The sequence below is a fragment of the Polyodon spathula genome, chromosome 12, assembly GCF_017654505.1.
Source record: "Polyodon spathula isolate WHYD16114869_AA chromosome 12, ASM1765450v1, whole genome shotgun sequence".
NCBI lineage: Eukaryota > Metazoa > Chordata > Actinopteri > Acipenseriformes > Polyodontidae > Polyodon > Polyodon spathula.
The window spans coordinates 7,214,761-7,227,387 of record NC_054545.1 but is presented as its reverse complement, the minus strand read 5'-3'; the positions used below and the strand labels follow the sequence as shown (position 1 = coordinate 7,227,387).

Genomic DNA, 12,627 nt, shown 5'->3' with positions numbered 1-12,627 from the left:
AAAATACAATGGTCATTTCCGAGTATATTTTTCTACTACTGACATTGCTTCTCCTGAAAATGTCAAAATAACAAAAATACAAAGTCAAAGATCTAAACAGATGTCATCTTTGATAGCATGTCTAGGGTCTATAGACCTAGTTAGCACAGAATCTTTCTGAATGAATATTATTTTTTGATGTCTTTCTTTTTACAAATCACAGTGTTCCCTTTTCTACCTCAGTACTTGACTAAATGTCAGATCTCTCATCAAAATAATGAAATGGAATGCAACACTAAATTACGGCATCAATATATTATTTAAATAATTACACATACATGTAAACCAGTTTCCAATAGTAAACATTAATGATATAGGTGGTGCCTCTGCCTGAAACATTTAAACATTTTTAGCAACAGCATGATTCTCAAGAGGCTTGCTCTGCATTTTGCACTGATCCTGAGCAAATTTTTTTACGCTGATTGTCTGAACCTATGTTAGCAACTTGAGTCCTTCAAAGACAGCTTTACATTTCATTCTAACCCCCATATCAGTAGACTGCAGCAGTGAAAATTATATATATATATTATAAATCAACTTGAACTGCCTGTCACATCTATACCCTATAAATCTGCTGCCAGCCTTAAGAACAGTGCAGTCTACTATTGATGTCCAGCCTCTAAAATGGGAAACGTTCTTTTGACATTAGCTGCATAATGTATTCATATAATTTTACTGCTAATGTTTACTGCTAATGTATTAATAAAATAGCTTAAAAGTTTATTCGTGGGGAACAAGTGAATTCCTATTTAATTTTTAGCTTGGAATTGTGCATTTGCCATAGCTGGAAATCTTTATTTTATATCCTGAAAAAGAATACATTTCATCCAGAATCATTTGTGCCATTTTAAATGTTATCGACAGCTGCAAGCTCAACACTTGAGGTGTGTGTCTGCAATGAAGAGCATTGGAAAGTAGGCCTGTTCACACAGTCATCTTACTGCTTCTGATCATTTTATTTGTGTTACCCAAATAAACATAACACACAATAATGGAAAGACGGGTATACTCAGAAAGAAACCATTTCTAATAATGCATTATTACCCTTCAACTGACTTTTTATATAATAATATCCACAGATGGACATTAGATTTAAGCATAAGATGATTCTGGAAAAAGACGATCATGTTCTCCCAAACAGAAGAAATGTAATAAGGAAAACATATAGCCTTAAAAGGATACTAAGTCATTTAAAAGACTGAATGACCTGACATCTTTGAGAAAAGATGTGAGAAATAGAAAGATAAACACTTTATTTGAGATAAAAAAAACAATATGTACCTTCAGAATTCTGTAAGGACTGCAGAATCTAAACACATTTGATGAGAAAAAGAACTTCAAGTTGTAGATTGTAAACCACCTCACTTATTGCCACTAACACCTAGTGGCTGGGGTTTAAAGGGTTTTAGAAGGTAAAACACATTTTTAAAACTCTCAGGTCTTCTATGTCAGCTTAATCTCTCTGTGTCAAACTGAAGTTATTTACTAAGGCTGTGTTTCATATATTAACAGTCCGTCACACATCCTTTATTAAACACTGATCTTAAACAAACACAACATTTTTACTACCTATATACATACTACCTGTTCATTGAAACTGATTAATTTCTATTTCAGATTTTAAAGGTATAACAGCTCTGTGAATATGAAATAATATTTGTAGCAACCTTTTATTGTTTATATATAAATAGTAGTTCAACATTTGTAAATCTCAGTAAGCGACATAAATGGCAAGATTACTTTAATATTTTTTAAGCATTAACCAAATCAGTTAGCAACTTGAAATACAGCAATAAGCATTAGGCTTGTGGTGGTCAAAAACACTAAGCAAATTAAAAATTCATGAATTAAAACTGATAAGAATTAGATAGAGTGCTAAGATGAATTCTGCCAGATGGTCCCTGGAGAGCCCTTTCAGGTTTCTTTGATTGCTGGGTAATCCTCAAGGGCATAAAAACTGTAGGAAACATTTTAAGAACTACATTTATTTTACGAAGTGAAAGTTTATTTCTTTGGCTGTCTTTACAGGGTGTCTAGAATGTCACTTGGACACTTTCTCTTTAACAGCAACACTATTTGAATTTAAAGACTTACATAAATGTTTCCTTTTTTTTCTTTTAATTTAGTTTACTTATTATTTTACCTTCTGTTTTTTTTTTCCCCACTAGGATGAAGAATTATGTTCCCTCACCTCAGGATAACTGAAGGTCAATGGGTGTTCCTCAATCACAGGACCAAACCAATTGCCTCTAAACAGCCAATTACAGTTATTGGCTCCTGGAGGACAAAGGTCAACTAACCAGCAGCTGCCTGCTTTGGACTCAATGGCCCTCTGGCCAATATTATCACAGGTCCACTCTAATTTTCCTACAATTTTCATTATTTTTTTTTTTCCTGTGCTGCAGTTATAAGCGCTCATCTGAGCCTCATACACACTTTCTTTGAATGGGACAGAGAACCAGATGTGTGGTCATAATAACTGCTGCACAGAAAGTCATTTAATGACAAAGTGAAAATAAGACAAAAAAAATGATAAAGCACTTCTGGAATAAATTGCTGTGCTGATTGGGACGAAAGAAATTCCAGACTTGGTTACTACATAATATAGAAAATCCTTATAGGCATGGTTACACCCATGTTCTTCAGCGGTAGCACGAAGAGGCTACATTTACTCTAGAGTTCTGGAAGACCACTCTTAATGTATTGCTGAGATCTGAAGTCCAGTTGAACTGAATTACAAATAAAGAGCCTGTATTTAAAAAAAAAAGACTAAATTATGAACATATACCACAGTAAATTGCACATGATTGTTCTTCAACCTAGAGGCAAAATCAACATTAAATATGCAGACCATGTTTCTCAATGTGAAAGCAAAGACAATTGGGGGTCATAAAAGCGACATCATACAGAGATCATGCATGAATCTCAGCAGTGACGCCTTGATATTTTAGTTTTCTGCAAAATATGAACAAATATTTTCTCTAGAGCAGTGCATAATATATTTTAAACAGACTTGGATCAAGCTTAACAGCAGAACATGTCCATTTTTAAAAAGGTTTTATAGTCCTCAAAGCCTAAAATATATGTATTGAAACATCTGAAAAAATATAATAAAATATGTTAATGAAATTTCCCAAAGGAAAAATGCTTCAATAAAGCATGACAGGACATCAAAGACAAATTCGAGAACAGAAGTGTTCCATCTTAAGTAAGAAATTAATCAACTGAAAAAAAAAAACATCCTGAGGAAAAAAAATATCCTGAGGAAAAAAACAAAAACATTTCAGGAACCCAGTACTTTGTCCATACTAATCCATGGCTGTAGAAGGAAGGAGCTGTGACCAAATGTAAACCGGAAAACCACAGTTTACGCACTAAAAGCACTGTTTATATATATATATATATATATATATATATATATATATATATATATATATATATATATATATATATATTGCCCTATTAAATGCATCAACGACTGTATAACAATAAGGTAGGAATTCAATTAACAATAAAAAATGTAAATTTGTTTTAAATATTCTCATTCAGTGAGCATTCCTACCTTCACTGCAGAATTGTCCCATATATCCCGTGATGGAACAATCACACTTTGGTTCCCCATCTATTAGCAAGCAACTTCCACCATTTTCACATGGATTTTCTGTGCACATGCCTTCCATGCCCAATCTTACTGCTTGACTGCCAAGAAGGTTGGGCTCTGAGTTCCCATACTTGAGATCTGTGATAATTCCTTTAAACAATGGCTGGTCTTTCACTGGGGGCAGAGTCAAAGCAGACGACCGGATATCCAATGGAACCCCTCCAATGAACAGATCGCTAACAATTTTCATGTACTGTCTCTGTGGCCTGACCTCATCCGCTTGTGTTTCACTGTCCACTACTAGAACAGTTCTCAGATTACTGCGACTTAGCATGACAAAGTGCCAGTTGCTGTCGTTCACCCTTTTATCAGAGACAATGGTGGTCTCTGCGCAGTCAATGCTGAACTGCAACTGCATTTTCCCTTCGACTATCATCAGCTGGAGAAAATCACAGTATCCACCATCATCGAAATAGAGAAGCAGGGCAGTGGAAACATCTGTTTTGATTTGAAAGCTTAGGTCACTTCTTGTGCTGGCATCCCAGCGGAGGTAACGGGCCCACTGTCCAGGAGTCCCTGTAAACTCAAGGCCAGAATACAGGCCAAATAAAGTACTGAGCAACAAGTGTGCCTTGAATGTGAAGCAGGTAGGATTCATTGTAAATTAGGAAACTATAATCCGTAAAAGCAAGGTATCATTGAATTTGCTTTGGTTAAAAGGATGATATATCCAATATATCGAACAATTTATATTCAATTTGACACAAGTTAAGTGATATATTGGTCCAATGAAATTCTATTTTTAAAGTACTGACTGTAATCCAAAAACAACACCAGTCCTAAGACTGTTTAAATTATAAAATGCTCCAAATTGTGTTTAACAATGAATTATGTTTATTTAAAAGTTTAATCCTCTATAGGCCAGGGATGTGAGAAAGTATGGAGGAAAACAGTTTCTTCAAGCAATGAGCAGAGGTTGGAGTGAATCCTCAGATTGTGTAATTCATGAAATAATTTAGCAGGCTCACAGGAGAGATGATGCTTTTGATTTTCACCAGAATAAACACACTGTTCTTCATGTTGGCTTAGAAATTATTTGGCCCATTAGAAGCAACAACCTGGCTTCAGATCTTCAAATAATCAACCTGAAAAGAAAAAAAAACAATATGAAGAAATTTATAATTACACTATGTAACACATTTTTTGTTCCTGCATAGTAAGTGTTATTTCCTAATTGCTTATGCCTCAAAAGTATAGAAAATGGCTATTATTCCCCACAAACTTTGCTTTTGTGACCAGGACAGTGATATTTCAAAATATCTCTATTTCCAATGGGAAAACGGGCAAATGTGTGTCTTTTCTTTCACATAAAGTCAGAAAAAAACAACATATGAATCCAAACTAACATGTATTTATACTAAAGTAATACAAAAATGACTACAAAAGATTTAGAAGTGAGTAGTTTTTCGAGATTTACGATTATACTGTAAATACAGTATACAAATGTGAATGAAAAGACACACATTTGCCAGTTTTCCCATTGGAAATAGTGATATTTTGAAATATCACTGTCCTGGTCACAAAAGCAAAGTTTGTGGGGAATAATAGCCATTTTCTATACTTTTGAGGCATAAGCAATTAGGAAATAACACTTACTACCCAGGAACAAAAAAAAAAAATTGTTACAGGGTGTTATACATCTTCAAAGGACATTTTGAGAGAACATATCAAGTTGAAAGTTCCACAAATTTATATTTTTAGGAAAATAAATGGGTTTATTTGAGTCTCTTTCTAGACAGGAACAAATGTTAATGTCATGATTTAGGTTGGTGGTTCAAACATCTGCTCTGTAAGGCCTGTACAGTTTCTATTAAATTAATTTCACAGCACTGAAAAACTAAAACGCCAGTTTAGTTAAAACTTTATTTGTGCTATGAAGTATTTGATGTTTTAAGGGTATTGGCCTACTCCTACTGTATTTGGTTTATGTTAACACATACAAGTCTCAACCATAAACTACAGCAAGTGTAGAAAATTACACATTCAGATATGAATTCAGGTTGCTCTTTAAAGTTATTGCTGTGTCTCCCTTTATCACTTAGCTGCACACACATCTTTAAATGGTTAAAGCAGTAGGCATAAAAATCTAATTAAAAGTTTTAAAGCTATTTTCTCCAAAAGTTATTTTGTGTTATCGGTCATCTAGTCTGAAATTACCCACATTATTCTTATGAAGACACAGCTATCAATCAATAGCACAATGCTTTTTTTATCTGATGACGAGGAAATTAAAGGCTTTCCACTGGAAATCCAATGTAAGAAAAGCATTTAAAACAGACAGAGAATGTATGTCCACCCACATATAAAAATGTATTCAAATGCTGAATGCTATAATATTTTTTCATGTGTGGTAACATAGGGCTTTTACTCTTAAGCATCTGAATTTCTTACTTCATGGGCCTAGGCTTTTGTCGTTATGTACAGTGGATTTAGCTTTTATATATATATGGGAGCTCATTAATTCTTGCACAGAAATTGGTTCAAAAATTTTAAAAAACGGTGTTGATTGTTCTTTTTGATGTATCTTATTTAAAACCTGAACACATTTGTATTCAGACTTTTTGTAAATTATACTAGCCGATAGCTGTACTGCTTTTCTCTTAGTTTAACCCTGACATTTCTTATTTTTAAAACATTATTTATTTTTGACAAAAATAGACCTGGAAATGATTTATGTGAGGTTTACCAATTTTGATCAGGTGTGCTGTTTTGGTTTGAAGTAAGCAACCTTGGGATAAACACAGGCCCACAAAACGCATACAGTTTGACTGATTTGGATCTATAGGGCATGATTATCAGGAAAAAAACAAAACAAAAAAAACATGCTATTGTATGTTTTTGTAACACATGTATATTTATAGGGCGAGTATCAAAATGTTTAAGGTTTATAAGATTGGCTTGGATGATTTGTTGTAATATTTTAGTTTAATAATAATGGCTGTTTGAATCATTTTAATTAAGAGTAATGTTGTTTGCAACAATGTCTTCATTGGAACAGGTGCCACTGCAGGTAATGAATATATAGTAAACAACTTAACTTAATTATATCATTTAGAAGAAGAAAAAATGACTTTGGCTTTGTTTCACAATAAGCAAATAATACAGGAGTAACTACTATTGCTCATATTTCATGGTAAAATACTAAAAGCAGTTGAATGTGCATACAATATACTGACTTTACTCTCCTTGGCATAGGCAGCCTTCTCTTTTCTTCAAGAGACAATAGCATGACCAATCTGAATGGGGCAAATAATGTGAAACATAATGCAGGCTTTTAACCACCTGCCTTGCATTGTTAATTTAACTCAAACAGAGAGCTATTAAGTTCTAGTAACTGACACTGTTTGTAGTGGCATCATTCACATCACTGGGACATCCATATGCTTTGCTCTTTTTGTTAAGGGGGCTGCATTGATGAAATGGGAGAATGGGGTGAAAAGGCTAAGCTATAGGTAGAAAATCCCATTTACATTGTATATAAAGGAAATGTTCTATCTTATGTCTGATTGGGAAACCGGAATGAGAAGGTAGTAAGTGTATTTTTTTTTATCCTGTAACACACATCCTAATAAATCCTCCATGTTCATAAAATGTATTTATCACACTGCTTAATATTACTAATTTACACAACATTCATATGTTACATATGAAGTAAACCAAAACATAACATTGTATATCTATTTAATCTGATTGTTCTGTTATCTATCATTGTTTACACAATAATATTACCTGCATTACAGTAAATATTTAACTTATTTATTTATAAAGGGATATGTTTTGTTTTTGTTTTTATAAAAGGCTCTTCTGCTTCTAAATGTCAATCATATGCTGTATGTAATTTAAGAACCATATTCAACAAGAACTAGAATTGATTCTAGTTGGAAATAACAGTTGAGCTGAATACATGCTTTACCATCCTGATATATTACAGTAAATGTAAAGCTAAACCAACAAAATATACAAATATACAAAAACACAATGAGCAATATGTAATTAAAATAACAAAATATATCAGTCCTGGTACATATAATACTGTACAATACTGTATAAACAAAGACGCATAGAACTTTGGATGCCATGCAGAAAAAATCCTTTTATAAATATAATGGCTTGATAGATTGAATTTTAAAGGGCAGATTTGTGTAGACACAGTTGAAAAAGGCAGCTGAAATCTGAAGCATCAACTGCACTTACTGTACTGCCAGACACTACAGTGGACTTGAATCAGAAGATAACTCTGTGTGTGTGTGTGTGTGTGTGTGTGTGTGTGTGTGTGTGTGTGTGTGTGTGTGTGTGTGTGTGTGTGTGGTGGTGGTGGTGGTATCAATTTCTTGATCAATTCAAGTGCTGATATCATAGGTCCTACCATCCCCTCATTAATTATTTGTTATATATACAACTGTAGCTTGAAAATACATCAAGTTCTCTACAAAGAAAGAAAACAATCACCATAGAGAAATGTCTGTATGAATATAAATCAGTAAATCATTTTGTTGTCTGAAAGGCATCTAGTATACAAGACACAGGGGAGGAAAATACCAATAGAAACAATGAAAAGCTGAGTGCAGAGACTGATGTTCCTTGATGCTAAAAACTACGGGATACAGTGTGGTTATCATCAATTGTTACCAACCATGCACTAGAGTATCTGTGAGCTAACAAGCAGATATATTCACATAATTATAATAGTGAATGTTTAAGAATGTAATCCCACTGAAAAAATGCTGTATATTTATATTGGAATTGTATTCATATGGCTCTTTACTAAGCCAAAAGCTGATCTTGCCTGTTCAAAATATTCAAAATTAAAATCATCTTTTCTATTGAATAATTAGGCTATAGATTATTGTAAACTAGTCTTCCAAACATACTATTCTCCGGACATTAAGGTGACATTTACTTTGATCGCCTCTGGACTTTCCTGCTTGATGTGTGAACTCAGCTAATAGCCTGCCAACCAACTACAAACTATTGTAATACTGTAACAAAACACAGAAATTGCCAATGTCACCTCCAGGGTTTTGGAAAGGGTAGAGGTATAATCGAACAAAAAAGAACATTAGCTGTTTAAATGAAGTGGCTATTCTTCATGTCCCCATTGGGAGCAGTACAGAATCAGGAATTGTATAGACAAAAAAACTAAAACAGTGTAGACTGGACTATCCAGCTTTAATAAAAAGGTTTGGTAAGAAGAAGAAGAAGAAGAAGAAGAAGAAGAAGAAGAAGAAGAAGAAGAAGAAGAAGAAGAAGAAGAATTGAACTTATGCATAAAACACAATTTGAACAATGTATACGCTGTTAAAAATGGCGTTTGTAATTTTCCACTTGTTATGTATAACTTACCAGTTCTTTTGGAACAGCACATGTTGATACTGCCAAGTGTAATACAAAAGAATTGATATAACATAGTCTATTTCTCTTTCTCTCTCGCTAGTGGTAGTTTCTCCAAAAACCACCAAACTGTTCAAACTGTTTAGGGATTAACATTTTTTAAATATCATTGCCATCGAAACTTCTGTTTTTTTTTTTTTTTTTTTTTTTTTTTTTTTTTTTTTTTTTTGATTGTTTTTTTTTCTAAATTACAATTAGGAAATTGAGTCACCGCACTTCGCAAATGCTTAGTTCAGCCCACATTTTAACAATTTAAAACCAACGCATGAATAAATTGCACTGATCGTTGAAAAGTAATTTTTGACATGCAAAAAACAGATCTTCGTTCGATTTATTTCAAATGTGGACTACAGGCCTGATAGCCTGTTTGCTTTCCTTTTTTGCGAAAGAACGATCTCTTTAAAATTCCTTTGAAATGAAATATCCTTATGGGCCTTGTTAGTAGTAGCATAAATGCTTTCTGTTTTGTTTATGTATAATTTGTTACAGGCAGCCCTGATTTGAGTAAGCCCCGTCACTATTCTGCTCAAAATGAACTCTATTTCCCTCATGCAGCCAATAATGTCGTCCTTATACATCATACCATGAAGAAATGTAACGTTTATTAGTATTACTCTTATTCTTGTTATTGTTAGAGACCAGTGACTGCATGTTTTTATACAACTTATTGTTTGTAACTTCTTAATGTTGACCAACCACCCTATCGTAATGCATTAAACAACAGTACATTCCACTTGCTGTGTACTGTAAACATATGTACTTTAAACACAAACATTATTTTACTCACCCCTTACAATACTGCACAAGTAACCCAACCACGCGTCTATTTGTTATGGCAGATAGCAGTTTGTCGGGTTCATCATTACACTTTTGTTCTGTTTCGATAAAGAACCAGTCTTTTATACTGCTCCACATAGATCAATTAGGGTTCAAAAATGGTATGCTTCATATCTGGAACCCAACTGGAGGTCTCGCAAATTAATCATTTTGAATAATGCTTCTATTGGTTCTAATCGTAAGTCTGGATACCTATTTTCAATACATTATTATTATTATTATTATTATTATTATTATTATTATTATAAATAGATTTGATGAAAAAATATTATATTAATGACAAATCGAGGCACTTTAATAAACAGGTAAACAATCTTAAATGTATGTTAACCCATAACTGTAAGACTCTTTCAAGAGACACCACTGCTGACACGTTGCTTTTCCAGGATCAACATCAGTGAAACGCGAAGCTACATCACGTTTAAAGATCCCGTCCGTTTGGTCGCTCTGATCCTTTTATATCCCTATACAAATATTCTCGCTGCCTCTTGATCCCTCGCAAACCTGACATATTTGTCTACAAGAATGCACCTGCACACACATCGAGTCTGTGTCCTCAAATACACATCACCTTCAAATAAAGTCACGGCACTTTTGCAGCAATGGGTTTACACATTATTATGGACGTTTCATTAATACATAGCTACATTCAGGAACGGAAAAATTGCCAGGCATTAAGAAAATACACAACTTTCTTTTTTTCATCATCACATAAAACAGGAAGACATTATTTCTAACAAGCAGTCCAAGATAATACAGGCATGTACATTGATATATGTATGTATATTTTACCAAAAGAAAGTATATACTGCACTGTATAAGTTTTGCTATAATATATCCAAATACATTTTACAAATATTCCCACATAGGCAAGTTGTTAACTTTAATTGTCACTAATAATTGTCATTTTAGGTTAGTAGAATAATACGCTCTGTTAATAGATCAATGTAAGCATTAACTATTTTATATTAAGAACGACATTAATCTCTTATAGAAGCTCTTGGAATTTCCAATTCTGATTTTAGATCCCACATGAGAGGTTGCAATAACATTTATAAAGGCTGAATTTAAACTAGATTTGGGATTTTAATTTTTAAAAAGAAGAACACCATTCTCTACTTAACTAATCACCAAAAAAAATTTAAAAATTAAAAAATAAATAAAAATAAAGTAGTTGCAATATATGTGCACATTGGAATGCATTGTTAGCGTCAAACACATGAAATGAAATCTTCAGCTGCACTTACCTTAGTTATTTCAAAGGCATCCAAACACTATGAATCCAGTACATTCCTATAACTTGAAATTTTAGGTCCAGGTTTAGACGGGTCCAAGGTGATGCGATTCTCATAACCAGGATGCAGGCTGGAAAGCAGTTCGCCCCTCTGTATGTCTATTACAGCAGAGAACAGAGCTGCGTTCGCTCAGTAAAACTGATAGGGAATCACGAGATCTTCACACACTAACTGCACAAGTCCTCCCTCTACTTAGTACGCCGCACGCCATTTAAAGACACAGTTTGGCCAAGGCTGCTGTCAACTGTAAGAGAAGTGCAGAATTCTCACGTAGGCTAATATTAATTAATTTGTAGCTCAATGTTTAAACTAAGCATTCTGTTATGTTCTTTCAAGAAAAACAAGTGTTCAGTTGTATATAAAAACGTATTTTAGACTGTTTACTCTATAAAAGCAAGCGACTTGGCAGTTGTATATAATACAGTGCCTTATTATTTAAAAAAAGAAATAATCATTTACAGTAAAAATCACTCACAATTCTAACAAGTGTATCCTACCTGCACACTATAATAAATCGCATACCATGTATTCCTAAAGTTTTTTGATAAAGTAATTTAATGCTAGAAAGAGTCTAAGAGTTAAACTATATAAATACTAAAATACGTTTAAAGAAACAACTTGTGAATGTGTGACATAGTAAGGTATTTGCTATTCTGACACAAAGATCATTACCAGCACCAATCCTTTTGCTTGTTTGTTTGTTTGTTTGTTTAAAACGAGAGCTGAGCTCATCCAGCGCGTTCTGGTACCAGTCTTGATTGCCTGGCTTGAAGTGTTGTCTGTCAGTTTGTAATATAACTCCAAAGCGTTTCTGCAGCTATCTAAAGCTGAAACTCGACCCACTGCCAGTGGCAGACTCCGTGTACAAAACTCTACTCAAACAATGTGAACATTATTTATTTCTATACCCTGTATAATCGTGTTCGAATAGCAGCCAGTTAATAAAAACAAGATCTGCTTTATTTAACGAGGTACAAACTGAGAGAGGGAACTCGTTTATACATGGAAAAAATTGCAGTGTCTTTGAGAACGTGCATCACCGGAAATCAAGTGAAGAGCTATCCATGGTGCTGAATTCTATCTCCACACTTAGGTCTCCTTACCAATGTTTTATTATTATTATTATTATTATTATTATTATTATTATTATTATTATTATTATTATATTAATAATAATAATAATAATAATAATAATATATAATAATAATAATAATAATAATTTGGCAGATACCTGTATCCAATGCGACTTGTAGGTGTTACAGGCCAGTTAACGGTTACAGTGCAAGATTATTATTATTTAAATACAGTATAGTTTAAAATAAGTGCAATAGTACTACTTTATTTTTCTAGTACCTTTCATAGTGTAAAACCATCACAAAGCACTTTACAAGGTACGAGACTAGG

The 12,627-nt window shown here is 33.3% G+C and overlaps 1 protein-coding gene across 28 annotated transcripts in view; it reads right to left on the bottom strand.

The window, feature by feature from the left end:
* nrxn3a (neurexin 3a) overlaps positions 1-11,375 on the bottom strand; it is a 290,916-nt gene extending 279,541 nt beyond the window's left edge. For 12 of the 28 annotated variants that reach the window (XM_041266191.1, XM_041266219.1, XM_041266193.1 and 9 more), the window contains exons 1-2: positions 11,176-11,370; positions 3,602-4,785 (exon numbers count right to left, since the gene is read on the bottom strand). In XM_041266191.1, coding sequence (XP_041122125.1) covers positions 3,602-4,298 — 697 coding nt within the window. In that variant the 5' untranslated portion in view covers positions 4,299-4,785; positions 11,176-11,370. Of the gene's footprint in view, positions 1-3,601; positions 4,786-11,175 lie in introns of all 28 variants that reach the window. The other 16 variants (XM_041266210.1, XM_041266221.1, XM_041266220.1 and 13 more) reach the window with 5 other exon arrangements.
* Between the last annotated feature and the right edge of the window lie 1,252 nt (positions 11,376-12,627).